The sequence below is a fragment of the Sphaeramia orbicularis genome, unplaced genomic scaffold (genome assembly GCF_902148855.1).
Source record: "Sphaeramia orbicularis unplaced genomic scaffold, fSphaOr1.1, whole genome shotgun sequence".
Taxonomy (NCBI): Eukaryota; Metazoa; Chordata; class Actinopteri; order Kurtiformes; family Apogonidae; genus Sphaeramia; species Sphaeramia orbicularis.
In genome coordinates, this window is record NW_021941582.1 from 1 (window position 1) to 21,255 (window position 21,255).

At 38.0% G+C, this 21,255-nt stretch overlaps 1 protein-coding gene across 1 annotated transcript in view; it reads right to left on the minus strand.

The window, feature by feature from the left end:
* Positions 1–578: 578 nt before the first annotated feature.
* The window catches only part of LOC115416257 (immunoglobulin superfamily member 8), a gene marked incomplete at its 3' end in the record, with an annotated part of 97,173 nt that continues 76,496 nt past the window's right edge, over positions 579–21,255 (minus strand). The window contains exons 9-10 of the mRNA XM_030130003.1: positions 4,293–4,479; positions 579–697 (exon numbers count right to left, since the gene is read on the minus strand). Coding sequence (XP_029985863.1) covers positions 579–697; positions 4,293–4,479 — 306 coding nt within the window. The remainder of the gene's footprint in view (positions 698–4,292; positions 4,480–21,255) is intronic.

Below are 21,255 nucleotides of genomic sequence, written 5' to 3' on the forward strand. Positions count from 1 at the left end.
CCTCTCTCTCTCTCTCCCTCCCTCTCTCTCTCTCCCCCCTCTCTCTCTTTCCCTCTCCCTCCGTCTCTCTCCCCCTCCCTCCCTCTCTCTCTCTCCCTCCCTCTCTCTCTCCCTCCCTCTCTCCCCCCTCTCTCTCTTTCCCTCTCCCTCCGTCTCTCTCCCCCTCCCTCCCTCTCTCTCTCTCCCTTCCTCTCTCTCTCCCTCTCTCCCTTCCTCTCTCTCTCCCTCTGTCTCTCTCTCCCCCCTCCCCCCCCCCTCTCTCCCTCCCTCTCTCTCCCCCTCCCCCCCCTCTCTCTCTCTCTCCCCCTCTTTCTCTCTCTCTCTCCCTCTGTCTCTCTCTCTCTCTCCCCCTCTCTCCCCTCTCTCTCTCTCCCTCTCTCTCTCCCTCCCTCTCTCTCTCTCTCTCTCCCCCTCTTTCTCTCTCTCTCTCCCCCTCTCTCTCTCTCTCCCTCTCTCTCTCTCCCTCCCTCTCTCTCTCTCTCCCCCCCCTCTCTCTCTCCCCCTCTTTCTCTCTCTCTCTCCCTCTGTCTCTCTCTCCCCCTCTTTCTCTCACTCCCCCCCCCCTCTCTCTCACTCACCAGCGAATCGGACGGTCAGGAAGATCCTGGCTGAGGTCAGTTCTTCAGCCTGAGTCCAAACTCCAGTGGACGGAGACAAATACCAGGGAGTGGACACACAGTGGTACTCACCACTGTCACTGCAGAGGACACACATGAGATAAGATAAGGACGCATGAACCCTTAAAGATAGGGACACATGAACCCTTAAAGATAGGGACACATGAACCCTTAAAGATGAGGACATATGAACCCTTAAAGATGAGGACGCATGAACCCTTAAAGATGAGGACATATGAACCCTTAAAGATAAGGACATATGAACCCTTAAAGATAAGAACATATGAACCCTTAAAGATAAGTATATATGAACCCTTAAAGATAAGGACATATGAACCCTTAAAGGTAAGTACATATGAACCCTTAAAGATAAGGACATATGAACCCTTAAAGGTAAGTATATATGAACCCTTAAAGATAAGGACATATGAACCCTTAAAGGTAAGTACATATGAACCCTTACAGATAAGGACATATGAACCCTTAAAGGTAAGGACATATGAACCCTTAAAGATAAGGACATATGAACCCTTAAAGGTAAGTACATATGAACCCTTAAAGATGAGGACATATGAACCCTTAAAGATAAGGACATATGAACCCTTAAAGATAAGGACATATGAACCCTTAAAGATAAGGACATATGAACCCTTAAAGATGAGGACATATGAACCCTTAAAGATAAGGACGCATGAACCCTTAAAGATAAGGACGCATGAACCCTCAAAGATAAGGACATATGAACCCTTAAAGATAAGGACATATGAACCCTTAAAGATAGGGACACATGAACCCTTAAAGATAGGGACACATGAACCCTTAAAGATGAGGACATATGAACCCTTAAAGATGAGGACATATGAACCCTTAAAGATGAGGATGCATGAACCCTTAAAGATAAGGACGCATGAACCCTTAAAGATAAGGACATATGAACCCTTAAAGATAAGGACATATGAACCCTTAAAGATGAGGACATATGAACCCTTAAAGATGAGGACATATGAACCCTTAAAGATGAGGACGCATGAACCCTTAAAGATGAGGACATATGAACCCTTAAAGAAAAGGACATATGAACCCTTAAAGATAAGGACATATGAACCCTTAAAGATAAGTATATATGAACCCTTAAAGATAAGGACATATGAACCCTTAAAGGTAAGTACATATGAACCCTTAAAGATAAGGACATATGAACCCTTAAAGGTAAGTATATATGAACCCTTAAAGATAAGGACATATGAACCCTTAAAAGTAAGTACATATGAACCCTTAAAGATAAGGACATATGAACCCTTAAAGGTAAGTACATATGAACCCTTAAAGATGAGGACATATGAACCCTTAAAGATAAGGACATATGAACCCTTAAAGATAAGGACATATGAACCCTTAAAGATGAGGACATATGAACCCTTAAAGATGAGGACATATGAACCCTTAAAGATGAGGACATATGAACCCTTAAAGATGAGGACGCGTGAACCCTTAAAGATGAGGACATATGAACCCTTAAAGATAAGGACATATGAACCCTTAAAGATGAGGACATATGAACCTATATATATAAACCTGTACAGCGTATATAAACCTGTATATATAAACCTGTACAGTGTATATAAACCTATATATATAAACCTGTACAGCGTATATAAACCTGTATATATAAACCTGTACAGTGTATATAAACCTGTATATATAAACCTGTACAGCGTATATAAACCTGTATATATAAACCTGTACAGTGTATATAAACCTGTATATATAAACCTGTACAGCATATATAAACCTGTATATATAAACCTGTACAGCATATGTAAACCTATATATATATAAACCTGTACAGTGTATATAAACCTGTATATATAAACCTGCATATATAAACCTGTACAGCATATATAAACCTATGTATATAAACCTGTACAGTGTATATAAACCTGTATATATAAACCTGTACAGCATATATAAACCTGTATATATAAACCTGTACAGCACATATAAACCTGTATATATATAAACCTGTACAGTGTATATAAACCTGTATATATAAACCTGCATATATAAACCTGTACAGCATATATAAACCTATGTATATAAACCTGTACAGTGTATATAAACCTGTATATATAAACCTGTACAGCATATATAAACCTGTATATATAAACCTGTACAGCACATATAAACCTGTATATATAAACCTGTACAGTGTATATAAACCTATATATATAAACCTGTATATATAAACCTGTACAGTGTATATAAACCTGTATATATAAACCTGTGCAGTGTATATAAACCTGTATATATAAACCTGTACAGTGTATATAAACCTGTATATATAAACCTGTACAGCATATGTAAACCTATATATATATATATATAAACCTGTACAGTGTATATAAACCTGTATATATAAACCTGCATATATAAACCTGTACAGCATATATAAACCTATGTATATAAACCTGTACAGTGTATATAAACCTGTATATATAAACCTGTACAGCGTATATAAACCTGTATATATAAACCTGTACAGCATATATAAACCTGTATATATAAACCTGTACAGTGTATATAAACCTGTATATATAAACCTGTACAGCACATATAAACCTGTATATATAAACCTGTACAGTGTATATAAACCTATATATATAAACCTGTATATATAAACCTGTACAGCGTATATAAACCTGTATATATAAACCTGTACACCTTATATAAACTGTATATATAAACCTGTACAGCGTATATAAACCTGTATATATAAACCTGTACAGTGTATATAAACCTGTATATATAAACCTGTACAGCGTATATAAACCTGTATATATAAACCTGTATATATAAACCTGTACAGTGTATATAAACCTGTATATATAAACCTGTACACCTTATATAAACCTGTATATATAAACCTGTACAGTGTATATAAACCTGTATATATAAACCTGTACAGCGTATACAGTACAGGCCAAAAGTTTGGACACACCTTCTCATTCTTCACATTTTCTTTATTTTCATGACTATTTTCATTGTAGATTCTCACTGAAGGCATCAAAACTATGAATGAACACATGTGGAATTATGTACTTAACAAAAAAGTGTGAAATAACTGAAAACATCTCTTATATTCTAGTTTCTTCAAAGTATCCACCCTTAGCTCTGATGACTGCCTTGCACACTCTTGGCATTCTCTTGATGAGCTTCCAGAGGTAGTCACCTGAAATGGTTTCCACTTCATAGCTGGCTCAGCGTATATAAACCTGTATATATAAACCTGTACAGCGTATATAAACCTGTATATATAAACCTGTACAGCATATATAAACCTGTATATATAAACCTGTACAGCGTATATAAACCTGTATATATAAACCTGTACAGCGTATATAAACCTGTATATATAAACCTATACAGCATATATAAACCTGTATATATAAACCTGTACAGCGTATATAAACCTGTATATATAAACCTGTACAGCATATATAAACCTGTATATATAAACCTGTACAGCGTATATAAACCTGTATATATAAACCTGTACAGCGTATATAAACCTGTATATATAAACCTGTACAGCATATATAAACCTGTATATACAGCACAGATCTGTATGCGTATATAAACCTGTCCATAGAACACACATCTGTATCCATAGATCACCTGTCCTGAGTGCCGTGGATGTTCAGTGTGTAGGTGTGTGTGTCCTTGCGTTCGATGGAAACGTCGCTGGATGAGTTGCGGGCGTCTTTCCTGACCACGCCGAAGCGGTCGACTCCGCCCACCTGGGTGGTGGACTCTCCGCCGCGCAGCCTGGTGAAAAACCAACGCACCTCGTACGCCAGGTCATCTGAGGAAACGGAAACAGAGGTTCATTCAACAGCAGAACAGAAACAGACGCAACGAAGGCAACAAAGGCAATGAAGGCAACTAAGGCAATGAAGGCAACGATGACAACAAAGGCAACGACGACAACGAAGGCAACGACGACAACGAAGGCAACGACAACAACGACGACAATGAAGGCAATGACAACAATGATAACAAAAACAACGAAGTCAACGACAACAACGAACTCAATGACAACAACGAAGTCAACGAAGACAACGAAGGCAACAACGACAACGAGGGCAACGATGACAACAAAGGCAACGACGACAATGAAGGCAACGACGACAACGAAGGCAACGACTACAACAACGACGACGAAGGCAACAATGACAACGAAGGGAATGACAACAACGACAACGAAAACAACGAAGTCAACGACAACAACGAAGTTAATGACAACAACGAAGTCAACGAAGGCAACGATGACAACGAGGGCAACGACGACAACGAAGGGAACGACAACAACGAAGTCAACAAAGACAACAAAGGCAACGATGATAACGAAGGCAACGACGACAACAAAGGCAACAACAACAACGAAGGCAATGACAACAACAACGAAGTCAACGAAGGCAACGAAGGCAATGAAGACAACGAAGGCAATGACGACAATAAAGGCAACGACAACAACGAAGGCAATGACGACAACAGTAGCATCGATTAACACCAGTTTAACCATTTAAAGAACACTAAGAAATACTCAGAGTTTCATCCTGACTGTTATTGGAGGAAAGGACTAAACTGAAACGTTAGTGAAATTTAGAAAAAATTTACAAATGTAGAAAATCAAGGCCTGTGAAGTTATCATATTTGGTTCCTTGCCTGTATGTGGTAAAAAAAAAAAAAAGAAAACAAAGGAAAAAAATAAAATGAATCAATCAATCACTCAACCCAAGAAGTTTACATAAAAATAAAAGAAAATACTGCAAATCACGGTCAGTGGAGTTACCATATTTGGTTCCTTGTCCACATATGGCAAAAAAGGAAAATAATAAAATAAATAAATGAATAAATGAATAAATAAATGAATAAATTCAAGAACCTTATGTAAAACTACAAGAAAATACAGCAAATCAAGGTCAATAAAGTTACCATATTTGGTCCGTTTTGGAAAAAAAAAGACAAAAAACAACAAAGAAATAAACAAAGAAATACCAGTATACATAAAAGTAGAATAAAAACCCATGTAAGGTGAAAGGAACCTGTATTTGATCCCATTAGAACCGACCCTGCAGACCACATCGGACCTCAGAATGGGGACTCACTGGAATGTGTGTGGAAATGACCAAATATAGTCACTGGTCCAATAAAGGCTTAAACACGTGTGGCTGTTACAGTAAAAAATACGGTCCACTTTAATGTCCATGGGTGGGGGGGGGGTTAAGATGGTAACGTTAGCTTTGGCTAATTTTGACGCGCTAACCCAAGTGAGCTGAGACCAAGCACAGACCAGACCTACGACAGGTGCATTATGGGATGTGTGTTTTCCACTTTTAAACCCACGATGGTAGAATGTGACAAAAGTCAAACAGGCTGAATGTTCAAACCCTAACCCTGATAAGGATCATCATGAACCCTTAAACCCCTGAAAACAGACTTTATTCAAACAGCTGCAGATTAAACCGCCAATCACTGAGGCTCCGCCCACTATTCCCGAGGCTCCACCCAGTATTCCTGCTGCGTGTTTGTTGTTCCATCGAGGAAAGTGAAAAAAAACAGAGTGTGTCGTTTGTGGAGTTGTACCGAATTTTTACGACAACAGAAGAAGAAGAACAAGAAGAAAAAGAAGAAAGAAGATGATGAAAAAAGGAACAGGAAAAAGAAAATCAGTGCACAGTTCCATTATCAGCCTGTTAAACACACACACACACACACATACACACGCGCACACGCACACACACACACACAGCTGAAGGAGTGTGAGGATAGAGACGACAAAAGAAAGAAAATGGACGAGAAGAGAACCGAGGGGATGTATGGGAAAGGGGGCGAGAGAGGCAATTATATTAGAGAGAGAGAGAGAGAGAGAGAGAGAGAGAGAGAGAAGCACAAACTAGTCATTAGTCTGTCAGAGAGAGAGGACTGAACCTCCTACACACACACACACTAACTCACACATGTACTAACACACACACACACATTCCACCACACACACACATGTACTAACACACACACACGTACTAACACACACACACGTACTAACACACGTACTAACACACACACACGTACTAACACACACGTACTAACACACACACACGTACTAACACACACGTACTAACACACACGTACTAACACACACACACACGTACTAACACACATGTACTAACACACACACACACGTACTAACACACATGTACTAACACACACACACACACACTAACACACACACACACACACACTACCACACATGTACTAACACACACACATACTAACACACACACACATGTACTAACATACACACACACGTACTAACACACACACACTACCACAAACACATATGTACTAACACACACACATACTAACACACACATATATGTACTAACACACACACAGACACAAATGTACTTACACACACACAAATGCACTAACACACACACATATATGTACTTACACACACACACACAAATGTACTTACACACACACATATATGTACTAACACACACACACATATATGTACTAACACACACACTTATATGTACTAACACACACACACACATATGTAGTAACACACACAAACATATATGTACTAACACACACACATCCACACACACATATATGTACTAACACACACATATGTACTAACACACACACGTATTAACGCACACACACATATATGTACTAACACACACATATGTACTAACACACACACATATATGTACTAACACACACATATGTACTAACACACACACACACGTATTAACGCACACACACATATATGTACTAACACACACATATGTACTAACACACATATGAACTAACACACCCACACATATATGTACTAACACACACACATGTACTAAAACACACACACACATATATGTACTAACACACATATGTACTAACACACACACATATATGTACTAACACACCCACACATATGTACTAACACACACACATACTAACACACACATATATGTACTAACACACACACACACACACACAAATGTACTTACACACACAAATGCACTAACACACACACATATATGTACTTACACACACACACACACAAATGTACTTACACACACACATATATGTACTAACACACACACATATGTACTAACACACCCACACATATGTACTAACACACACACACACACACACACGTACTAACACACACACACACATGTATTAACACACACATATATGTACTAACACACATATGTACTAACACACACATATATGCTTTAACACACACACACACACACACACACATATGCTTTAACACACACACATATATGCTTTAACACACACACACACACACACATCCTCTGTCATTTCTCAGACAAACAGATGAAAAACAGAACATTTACTGACGACATTAAAAGACAAATGATGATGAAAAACAATTATAGGGAAAAAAAAACAGAACAAATGAAGGATGAGGACGGAGGGAAGATAATGAAGAGACAGAGTGGAGGAGTGGAGTCCCCCACAGCGCACTAATGAACTGCAGCTCCATGTTCCACTAATGGAGTTCAACACAAACTCATCAGGACTAAACTGACGGAACACCAACGACGAAGAACGCTAACGGTGAGAGCTGGAGCTACGCTAACGGTGAGAGCTGGAGCTACGCTAACGGTGAGAGCTGGAGCTACGCTAACGGCAGCACAGACGCACATGTGCACCAATGATTTACACAGGTTGAACCGCCAAAAACATACGGTTACAACCACCGAATAAAAACACAAATGGACTAAAGTATATGGACGCACCATGGAGTTTATATTATCGCATAAATATTCTATTAATTATTAATATTTACATTTAAACAGGACATGTTCCAGCTGTAGACATGATGTTCTTTTTCAGTTTCATTAAAGGAAGTGTGTTTAAGGAGAACAGTATAGGCCCAAGAACTGAGCCCTGAGGAACTCCATAAACTAACATAAGACTGACCATCAATATTTCACTGAAGTTTAATGTGACAAAAACTGCCAAAAACAGCCAAAAACAGCCGACAAACAGCCAAAAACAGCTAAAAACTGCCAAACCTGCCAAAAACAACCAAAAACTGTCAAAAACAGCCAAAACAGCCCAAAACTGCCAACAAACGGCCAAAAACAGCCAAACCTGCCAAAAACTGCCAAAAAAAGCCAAACAACAGCCAAAAATACCACCTCAAAACAGCTAACAAACAGCCAAAAAACTGCCAAAAACAGCCAAAATCAGCCAAAAAACAGCCTAAAACTGCCAAAAACAGCCAAACCTGCAAAAAAAAAAAAAAACTGCCAAAAACGGCCAAAAAACAGCCAAACAACAGCCAAAAATAGCCAAAAATAGCCAAACAGCCAAAAACCAGCCAAACCTGCCAGAAAAAAAAAAAAAAAAAAGAAGCCAAAAACAGCCAAAATCAGCCAAAAACAACCAAAAAAAACAGCCAACAAACAGCCAAAAACGGTCAAATCTTACATGGTTCCACTTTGATGTTGGTCTGAAAGTTGAGGTTAAGTGTGACTGAGTTGTTCCTAAGGCCGCCCTATGAACGATGCCCGGATACTTTTCTGCTAGCTAGCGCAGATGTTAGCATACTCACTAGTAATCACGGTTGTTTGTGTCGCGTAGGCCTATATTTGTTTATATTTGTCTGCCTCAGGAGTGTGTTTGTATTACTAGCCTGCTAGCATTTAGGTGTGTCCAAAACGGTAGGGGGCACTCCATCGAGGAAAAATGCGACAAAAAACGTCCAAAGATAGTCAAATCTTACATGGTTCCACTTTAACATTTGTCTGAAGTTGAGGTTAAGTGTGACAGTTGTTCTTAAGGCCAGTGCGATGTGGCGGTAATGACTACCACTGCCCCCCCCCCCCCCCACTGTTCAATCTGAGCAAATGGACGCAGACGATGATGATGGTGATGATGAAGATGCATGAGGACAGAGCGGTGGAAGAAAAGCACGATATCCGACCAACGAGGAGGAAACAGGAGGTGACACCCGAGTAGAGGGTCAGCTGACCACACACACACACACACACACTAGACTCACTGACCAGAATTGAATGATGAGTGAAGTTGTGACAATGAGACGAGGCCGATCGTCCATAATCGTCCATAATCGTCCTAAAGCTGGAACCATCCACCACCGCTTCCAAACGCTCTTCACCACGTTTTAAGGCGTCGTCCTCAAAAGCCTCCCCACAACCTTCATTTTACGACAAATACGAACCCAAAAATCAGCATCGGTACCAGCCTGAACTATCACAAGTCCCATCCAGTGTCCTTCACCCTCTTATTGAAGGACATTCTGAAAGTAGTCGCTTTTCCATTGACCCTCAAATTGCGAAAAAAAAAAGGAAAAATAGACAAAATAAGCAACAAAATCAACCAAAACAGCCGAAGTGATCGATAAAATGAACAAAAATTCATGATAAACCCACAAAATAATAAGTAGCATGAACAAAATTGCTGAAAAAACTAATAAAATAAAAACAAAATGTACAAGAATAAACAAAATAAGCAACAAAATGAATAAAAACACAAAATATTTACAAAATAATTAACATTTTTAAAAAATATGCAAAAAAAAATTGACTAAAATGAAGTAAACCCCCCAACCAAACAAACCAAAAAAACACCTGTTTAACTCCATACAGCAGGTACACAAACAACAACAAAAAACAAAGAAAAGCAACAAAATGAACCAAAACAGCCAAAGTGATCAAAAAAATGAACCAAAATGAATAATAAACCTACAAAATAATAAGTTACGTGAACAAAATAAGACACAAACTGAACAAAAATTAAGAAAAAACTATAAAATAAAATAAAATGTTGATAAATAAAAAACAGAAGCAACTAATTGAACAAAAATTAATGAAATATTTAAAAATAATAAATGAAATGAATAAAAATGCAAAAAAGTACTAAAATAACAAAAAAGAATAAAATAAGCAACAAAATGAACCAAAACTGTCAAAGTGATCGATAAAATGAACAAAAATGAATAATAAACCAATAGAATAATAAGTAACATGAATAAAATAAGACACAAACTGAACAAAATCAATGGAAAAAAGTAGAAAAATAGACAAAATAAGTAACAAAATGAATAAAAGCTAAAACATTTACTAAATAATAAAAATATTTTAAAAAATATGCAAAAAGAAAAAGACTAAAATGAAGTGTAAAAAAAAAAAAAAGTAAAATAAGCCACGTTACGAAAACCCTTTAAATACTCATATAATGAGTGCGACTCTATTCTTATTATTACGTAATGGGATCATTTGAATTCGCGTTCGGCTGACAGCCACAGATGTGTGCGACGCTGCTATAACAGCGGGTCAACATCCGCCGCTAACGCTGCCACCGCTGATCAAAGACGCCGTTCGCATAATTCCACAGAAGTGACGCGTGAACTCCGGTCAGCGGATTCAGCGTCGACGCCGATATTAGAAAAACAGATCTATAATTAGAACACCTGTGTTTGGTCTGTTCCTTTGTTCTGACGTTAAAAGGAACGGAGAACGGGGGGGGGGGGGGGGGGGGGGATTATTGTGTTTATCACCGACAAAAACCAACAGAAACATGAAGACAGTCTGTGGGTAGAACCAGAGCCATGCAAACAGAGTTACAACACTTCTACAGGCTCCAAAAACAGACAAAGGGATCCAGAGAACCAACCAAAATGAAGAAGAAACCAACAAAATAACAATATGAACAAAATAAGACACAAACTGGATAAAATCAATGGAAAAAAGTAGAAAGACAGAAAAAATAAGCAACAAAATGAACCGAAACAACCAAAGGGATCCATAAAATGAACAAAAATGAAAAATAAACCCACAAAATAATAAGTAACACCAACAAAATAAGACACAAACTGAACACAATCAATGAAAAAAAAGTAGAAAATAGACAAAAAAAGCAACAAAATGAAGCAAAACAGCCAAAGGGATCAATAAAATGAACAAAAAAAGAAAAATGAACCAACAAAATAATAATATGAACAAAATAAGACAAACTGGACCAAATCAATGGCAAAAAAAAAAAAAAAAATAGAAAAATTGACAAAAACAGAAACAAAATGAACCAAAACCAAAAAAATGAACTAAGTTACAAAAAAAGACAGTTCATTTTAGACAGTGTTCTGGATAATGGGTGTGTGTGGAACGTGGGTAATAAAAGGTCAGCATTAGAACATCTGTAACAGAACGTCTGTAATAGAAGGTCTGTAATAGAAGGTCTGTATTAGAAGGTCTGTACTAGAACATCTGTACTAGACCGTCCATATTAGAACGTCTGTAATAGAAGGTCTGTAATAGAAGGTCTGTACTAGAACGTCTGTACTAGACCGTCCATATTAGAACGTCTGTAATAGAAGGTCTGTAATAGAAGGTCTGTATTAGAAGGTCTGTACTAGAACGTCTGTACTAGAACATCTGTACTAGACCGTCCATATTAGAACGTCTGTAACAGAACATCTGTAACAGAACGTCTGTAATAGAAGGTCTGTATTAGAAGGTCTGTACTAGAACGTCTGTACTAGACCGTCCATATTAGAACGTCTGTAACAGAACGTCTGTAACAGAACGTCTGTCATAGAAGGTCTGTACTAGAACGTCTGTACTAGACCGTCCATATTAGAACGTCTGTAACAGAACGTCTGTAACAGAACGTCTGTATTAGAAGGTCTGTACTAGAACGTCTGTACTAGACCGTCCATATTAGAACGTCTGTAACAGAACGTCTGTAACAGAAGGTCTGTACTAGAACGTCTGTACTAGACCGTCCATATTAGAACGTCTGTAACAGAACGTCTGTAATAGAAGGTCTGTACTAGAACGTCTGTACTAGACCGTCCATATTAGGTCTGTAACAGAACGTCTGTAATAGAAGGTCTGTATTAGAAGGTCTGTACTAGAACGTCTGTACTAGACCGTCCATATTAGAACGTCTGTAACAGAACGTCTGTAATAGAAGGTCTGTATTAGAAGGTCTGTACTAGAACGTCTGTACTAGACCGTCCATATTAGAACGTCTGTAACAGAACGTCTGTAATAGAAGGTCTGTATTAGAAGGTCTGTATTAGAACGTCTGTACTAGACCGTCCATATTAGAACGTCTGTAACAGAACGTCTGTAATAGAAGGTCTGTATTAGAAGGTCTGTACTAGAACGTCTGTACTAGACCGTCCATATTAGAACGTCTGTAACAGAACGTCTGTAATAGAAGGTCTGTATTAGAAGGTCTGTATTAGAACGTCTGTACTAGACCGTCCATATTAGAACGTCTGTAACAGAACGTCTGTAATAGAAGGTCTGTATTAGAAGGTCTGTACTAGAACGTCTGTACTAGACCGTCCATATTAGAACGTCTGTAACAGAACGTCTGTAATAGAAGGTCTGTATTAGAAGGTCTGTACTAGAACGTCTGTACTAGACCGTCCATATTAGAACGTCTGTAACAGAACATCTGTAATAGAAGGTCTGTACTAGAACGTCTGTACTAGACCGTCCATATTAGAATGTCCGTATTAGAACATCTGTAACAGAACGTCAGCTCTGTCTCAGCTCATAAAACCAAAATGGCCGTCTGTGGAAATGAACAGTCTGATTGAATTTGACTGAATTAAACCCAAGACAGAGAGAGAGAGAGGGGCGTTAAAGCAACACACACACACACACACACACACAAAGACAGACAATTACCACCAGCACTTATAATGAAACTGTGTGTGTGTGTGTGTGTGTGTGTGTGTGTGTGTGGTAAACAGAATACTAAACACCATAAAAACTGTGTTCAGACTGAAAACAAACTAAACTACTGCAAAGAACTGAAGTTCACCTTTAACTGTCTGCACCACTCATCTGAAACTGGATCTAGTATGATTATGATTATATTATTACTATGATGATTATTATTATCACATGTATTTTTATTATTATTATTATTATTATTACTACATTTACCATTATTATTACTATTATTATTATTATTACTATTTGTTACTTTACCTAGAAGTATTTTTTCCTTTATTATTATTGTTAGGCTAATATTTCTTACTTTATCTATTATTATTATTATTATTATTATCATTAATATTATTACATTTACTATTATTATTATTATTATTATCATTGTTATTATTACTACTACTACTAGCAGCATTATACCCATGGTGCCCTTGTACAATAGCGCCCTCCCGTGCTGCAACATCGGGACACGCGTCGGACATAGAACGTCCATTATAGTAGCATTATTATTATTATTATTATTATTATTATTATTATTATTATTATTATTATTATTACATTTACCATTATTATTACTATTATTATTATTCTTACTATTTGTTACTTTACCTAGAAGTATTTTTTACTTTATTATTATTGTTAGGGTAATATTTCTTACTTTATCTATTATTATTATTATTATTATTACATTTACTACTACTACTATTATTATTATTATTATTATTACTACTACTACTACTACTACTACTACTACTACTAGCAGCATTGTACCCATGGTGCCCTTGTACAATAGCGCCCTCCCGTGCTGCAACATCGGGACACGCGTCGGATACAGAACGTCCATTATAGTAGCATTATTATTATTATTATTATTATTATTATTATTATTATTATTATCACATTTACCATTATTATTACTATTCTTTTTCTTCTTCTTACTATTTGTTACTTTACCTAGAAGTATTTTTTACTTTATTATTATTGTTAGGGTAATATTTCTTACTTTATCCATTATTATTATTATTATTATTATTATTATTATTATTATTATTACATTTACTACTATTATTATTATTATTATTATTATTATTATTACTACTACTACTACTACTACTAGCAGCATTATACCCATGGTGCCCTTGTACAATAGCGCCCTCCTGTGCTGCAACATCGGGACACGCGTCGGACACAGAACATCCATTATAGTAGCATTATTATTATTATTATCATTATTATTATTATTATTATTATTAGTAGTAGTAGTAGTAGTAGTAGTAGTAGTATTGAAAAAAACTAAGGGAGCCACCTGAAGTTCAGGAAGTCATGGAGCTGTGCAGAGTCCAGGACACAGTAGAAAGGACCGGGAACAATGTGGTCATGATAAAGGAATAAAGAAAGAAATAAAGAAATTAGAGCTGGGCACTGATTACAATTTTTAATCACAATTAGTCTTGTGGATTTCTGTGATTAATCATGATTAATCTCATAGTTATATGCGGGGGGGTTGCCGGCATCACCAGTGTGTATTTCCTGTCAGTGATATTTCAGACTGAAGTACTCTGGTGATGAAAATAATAGCACATGTCAGTGCTCCGCCCCCCCCCCCACCATCTGAAGACGTTTCAAATGAACATGTCCATGGAACAGACCGCTACTGTTACACATGTTTATGTCCACACAGGTTTATTTACAGCTGTGAGTGATTGACAGGAGTCTTAAGCCCACCCCAAATGCTGTCATTGGTTGAAACGCATGATGAGGCCGATTGTCAAACCAACCCATGTTTACCTACGAGTGTTCACAGAGCCGCAGCAACGCACTGAAAAAACAATATGTGATGTTCAGGTGTGCAGAGTAAACAAAGGGGGCCCTCTAGTGGTGGAATAAGTGTCACTAACGTATGTTTTGTCCTTGCAGTGTTCCCGTAGTCAGTTCAGACATAAGAAGGAACTAACAGACACGTTTCTTTCACTCTGTTTGTACGGCCCCAAAAACGTTTGTGAGTATTTTCTGTTCAGTTGTTGACAGAATGAATAGTATCAAATATCTCTGATGTGAACCTTTGTTGTTGGATAAAAAGATGTTGTAAATCTGAAGTTAATCTGTAAATGCTAATCGTTAGCATGCCTATGGATTTTCCCATTCAAGTTAGCATTGAGCTAGCGATCTTTATCCCATTCATTTAACTGTATAAAAACGATATGGAATTTAAGGGATGATTTTATGCAAGAACACAGCATAAATTAACGTTAGCTGACACAAATCCAGGTTTGGTTGTCTGGAGTCCAGTTCTTTCTCTGAATTGCAGCGATCCATCTGCTTCTTCTGTCTGTGGCTTTAGGTCTCCGCTAAAATGAGAGCTCCCGGTGCTTTTGAAACCTATTTGTGCGATCGATGGCACAACAGCTCTGCCCCATTTTTTACATTGTTCTAAAGTTTTCGCAGTATTCAAGACAAAGCTGTCACTCATCTCCCTCTTTGTGCCACTCAGTGGGCGGGACCACGGTGACTTCTGCTAGCGGTGACGTCACGTGCAGACCCTCTATAGGAGTTAGAATAAAACGGCATTAAAGGGAGATGAAAAAATTGTTGCCATTATTTAATGAATACGTTAATACAGTAATAATGCATATAGGGGCTAACTGAGCTGATAATGCTAACAGGCTAATGCTACTGTTTATGGCAGAGGGTGGTCATGTAGTAACAGACCAGACCTGATGACATTCACAGGAGTTTAATGTTAGAACCAGTGGTTCACGGACTGGGAACCATTACACTGCTCTAATACACCCCCCCCCACCCCCCCACCCCCGTCTCTCTCTCTCTCATTGATACTCTTTACTTCCTCTCTCTTCTACACCTCCTCCATCCTTTCTCTCATTCACTCCTTCACTCTTCCCCTTCATTTCTCTCTCTCTTGTGGTGAACTTTTCATGCTGTTCTCCAGTCTCTCTTCCTCCATTTAACACTGTTTCTATTCACTCTCCTCCACTCTAACACTCTGTTCCACCCTCTCCACACTCCCACCCTCCACCCCCCCCCTCTCTCCAGCCTGTCGTATATTCTTTCTCTTCCTCGTTCTGTCTCCCAGTCGGCTAACGGAGCGTGAGATTGGCTAATTAACGGCTGCCTGTCGGCCCTGCAAAGACAGCTGGGTAATTTGGGGGGGGAGAAGAGAGAGGAGAGAGAGAGGAGGAAGGGGAGGACAGGAGACAGAGGAGAGGAGAGAGAGAGGAAAGAGAGAGGAGGGAGGAGAGGAGAGAGAGGAGAGAGAGAGGAGGGAGGAGAGGAGAGAGAGGAGAGAGAAAGAGGAAGGGGGGAGGAGAGGAGAGAGAGGAGAGAGAAAGAGGAAGGGGGGAGGAGAGGAGAGAGAGGAGGCAGGGGGGCGGAGCCAAACCAGGGTGACTCATGATGCTATCACACTTTTGGATCTTAACCCTTTATCGAACAAGTGACTATTTTTGGTCATTTCTACATCTGCATACATGCTGAAAAAGTCCCATTTTCTTCGGTTTCCCTTGTTTGATGTAAAAACTTAAAAACATCTGATATATATATATATATATATATATATATATATATATATATATATATATATATATATATATATATATATATATATATACAGGGTGGGGAAGCCAAATGTACACTGAACATTTAGTTGTTTTTTCTCAGCAGACACTACGTCAGTTGTTTTGAACCCAAACATATACTGATGTCATAATCATACCTAACACTATTATCCATACCTTTTCACAAACTTTTGCCCATATGAGTAATCAGGAAAGCAAACGTCAAAGAGTGTGTGATTTGCTGAATGCACTCGTCACACCAAAGGAGATTTCAAAAATAGTTGGAGTGTCCATAAAGACTGTTTATAATGGAAAGAAGAGAATGACTATGAGCAGAACTATTACCAGAAAGTCTGGAAGTGGACGAAGCAACAAAAAACGTACCAAAGCTTTTATTAAAGCTCTCAAATCCAAAATCCTAAAGGATCCAACCAAATCCAGGAGAAAAATGGCAACTGAATTTGAGGTAGACAACAAGAGCGTTAGAAATGCAGTAAAATAGGATTTGAAGTTAAAATCTTACACAAGAACACCAAAACACTTGTTGACAACAGCAACAAATCCAACTTTAGCAATTTTTGGGAATCATGTTTATGTCCGCCTTCCAGCCCAGATCTAAACCCTCTGGATTCTGCTGTTTGGGGCGTTTTAGAACATGCTACCAATAGAACATCACACAGCAATGTCCACTTTCTTAAAGATACTATTAAAGAAGAATGGGAGAAGTTGTCACCCCAATATTTGAGGAACACTTGTGCAAGTTTCAGGAAGTGTGTGAAGGCAGTTATTGAGAAAGAAGGAGGACACATAGAATAAAAACATTTTCTATTTTGGACATTTTCTTGTGGTAAATAAATTCTCATGACTTTCAGTAAACTAATTAGTCATACACTGTCTTTCAATCCCTGCCTCAAAATATTGTACATTTTGCTTCCCCACCCTGTATATATATATATATATATATATATATATATATATATATATATATATATATACATACGTGTGTGTGTGTATATGTTAAATATTGGAAAATACATGTTTTACTCCAAAAATACAAAAGGCAGGTTCAAAAGGACCAAAATAATCAACAAAATAATTTAAAAAAGCAAAAAAGACCAAAATAATTTTTAAAAAATAGCAAAAAAGGACCAAAAACAATGAACAAAATAATCTAAAAAAAAGAGCAAAAAAACCCCCCCAAAAATAATGAACAAAATGAACAAAATAATTTAAAAAAGAGCAAAAAAAGACCAAAATAATGAACAAAATGATCAAATTAATAAAAAAAGAGCAAAAAAAGACCAAAATAATGAACAAACTTAACAAAATTTTAAAAAAGCACAAAAAAGACCACAATAACCTTAAAAAATGAATGTCTGAATGTAAATACAGGTGTTTGTTCACTATGTGTCCATCAGTGTGTGGAGCCGTGGACTCCAGCTGATCCAGAACAGTAAGAACTGATGGAGGCCCACAAAGGCCATGTGACCCCAGGCCATGTGACCCCAGGCCATGTGACCCCAGGCCATGTGACCCCAGGCCATGTGACCCCAGACCACGCCCCCATATTTCAGCCGTACATGGTCGTCCTCAGTCTGGTATTTCTATTGTTAGTGGTTCAAACTCTTTGTGCGACAGTTTCTTCCATGAAGCTGTTTTTCTCCTGATCAGCTGACGTCTTACCAGGAGGATGAAGAAGTGTTTGTGTCCCTCTGTGTGTGGAACAAAGTCTGATTCTGTCCCAGGAGGAACAGAGAGGTGCCACCAGAGTTTAACAAACAGCACAAAAAAACTAATACACTAAACACAGCGATATGTCCAACACAGCACAACTGTCAGCAGCTTCAAAACAAGGAGGAAAAGAAATAAAATATGTGTAATCATGATGTCATCACACACACACACACACACACACCAGATCTTTTCCTGACTGTTTTTATTTCTCTTTAGGTATGAAAAAAAAGTGACTGAATTTCTTTTATGAACCTACTTTTAATGGAGTTAAAAAAAAACAAGTCCACTCAGCTGAAAACCATGTGTTTGATTTTAGAAGCAAAGAAACATGGATTTACAACAGAAGAGGATTAGAACCACTGGAAAAAATAATAATGAAGGTCCAATATATTGTTTTTATTATTATTATTATTATTATTATTATTATTGTTACTAGAAAAAAAAATCAGAATTCATAGTTTTTTGTCAGAATTCTAACTTTAATCTCAGAGCAATAATAAAAAAAAATATATTTAAAAAAGAAATTCTGAGAAAAAAATCGGAATTCTGAGATTTAAGTGAGAATTAGCGGTTAGCATGATTAGTGGTTAGGGTTAGCGGTTAGCATGATTTGTGGTTAGGGTTAGCGGTTAGTGGTATTAGCACCATTAGCGATTTGCACAATTAGGGGTTAGTGATTACTGAGATTAGTGGTTAGCACGATTAGTGGTTAGGGTTAACAGTTAGCATGATTAGCAAGATTAGCAATTTGCACGATTAGGGGTTAGTGATTAGTGGTTAGCGCAATTAGTGGTTAGGGCTAGTGATTAGTGTGATTATCAGTTAGGGCAAGGATTAGCACGATAAGTTATTCGTGCAATTAGCGGTTAGCACAATTAGTGGTTAGGGTTAACAGTTAGCATGATTAGCGAGATTAGCAATTTGCACAATTAGGGGTCAGCGATGACCAAGATTAGTGGTTAGCACGATTAGTGGTTAGGGTTAGCGATTAGTGTGATTAGCAATTAGGGAAAGGATTAGCACGATAAGTGATTAGTGCAATTAGTGGTTAGCACAATTAGTGGTTAGGGTCAGCAGTTAGTGTGTTTTGTGAGATTAGTGATTAGCAAGATTTGTGTTGGGGTAAGAATTAGCACGATAAGTGATTAGCACAATTAGCAGTTTGCACAATTAGTGGTTAGGGTTAGCGGTTAGTGTGTTCAGTGAGATTAGCGATTAGCAAGATTAGTGGTTAGGGTAAGGATTAGCACAAGAAGTGTTTTAGCGCAGTTAGCACAATTAGTGGTTAGCGTTAGCAGTTAAGGTGTTAAGTGAGATTACTGATTTGCACGATTAGTGGTTAGGGTTAATGATTAACAACATTAGTGATTAGCACAATTAGCGGTTGGGATTAGGGGTTAGCGTGATAAGTGTTTAGCACGATTAGTGGTTAGCACGATTAGTGGTTTGGGTTAGCACGATTAGCAAGATTAGCAATTTGCACGATTAGGGGTTAGGGTAAGGATTAGCAAGATAAGCAATTAGTGCAATTAGCGGTTAGCACAATTAGTGGTTAGGCGTAGCGATTAGCGTTTACAGATATGTGAACCGGAGATCTTGGTGTACATTAACGCGATCAAATGGTGCTGAATAACACGTGAAAAGATGAAAATCTGTACGAATAGCACGCTGCAGTAAGAACTGGAATGACATAGAAGAGGATTTCATGAGATCAGTCTGAAGTAAAACAACAAAAGCCACAAATATGAGAACCTGTTTGAACAGCTGTCCACTGGAGGGAACACTGAGCATGACAGGGTTCAAATGAGAACCGTAAAGGGTGAATATGAGAACCTTAAAGGGTGAATATGAGAACCGTAAAGGGTGAATATGAGAACCTTAAAGGGTGAATATGAGAACCTTAAAGGGTGAATATGAGAACCGTAAAGGGTGAATATGAGAACCGTAAAGGGTGAATATGAGAACCGTAAAGGGTGAATATGAGAACCTTTCCCTTTAATCAGAGGTTAAAGGGTTAACCCTTTCAGGTTCTCCTTTGAACCCTTTCTTTCTCAACAGTAGGTTCATTCAGTCTGTTTTGTGTCGTTGGAACTTCCTGATCTGAGTGGGGTCATGTCAGGTCAGAACACACACACACACACATTTAGTCACTGTGTATGTGTGTGTGTCATGGATCAACAAATGTGTGTCAGAGGTGTGGCGCCTTTATCAGAAAAGTTTCTCACTCACACACACACACACACACACACACACACACTGTAGGGGGTGTGTCAAGGTCACACCTCACCTTTGTCCCTGTTAGTGTGAGTGTGTGTTCATACAAGTGTGTACTGTTGTGTGTTCATACAGGTGTGTAGTGTTGTGTGTGTGTTTGTGTGTGTGTTCATACAGGTGTGTTGTGTTGTGTGTGTGTTCATACAGGTGTGTACTGTTGTGTGTGTGTGTACTGTTGTGTGTTCATACAGGTGTGTAGTGTTGTGTGTGTGTGTGTGTGTGTGTGTAGTGTTGTGTGTTGTA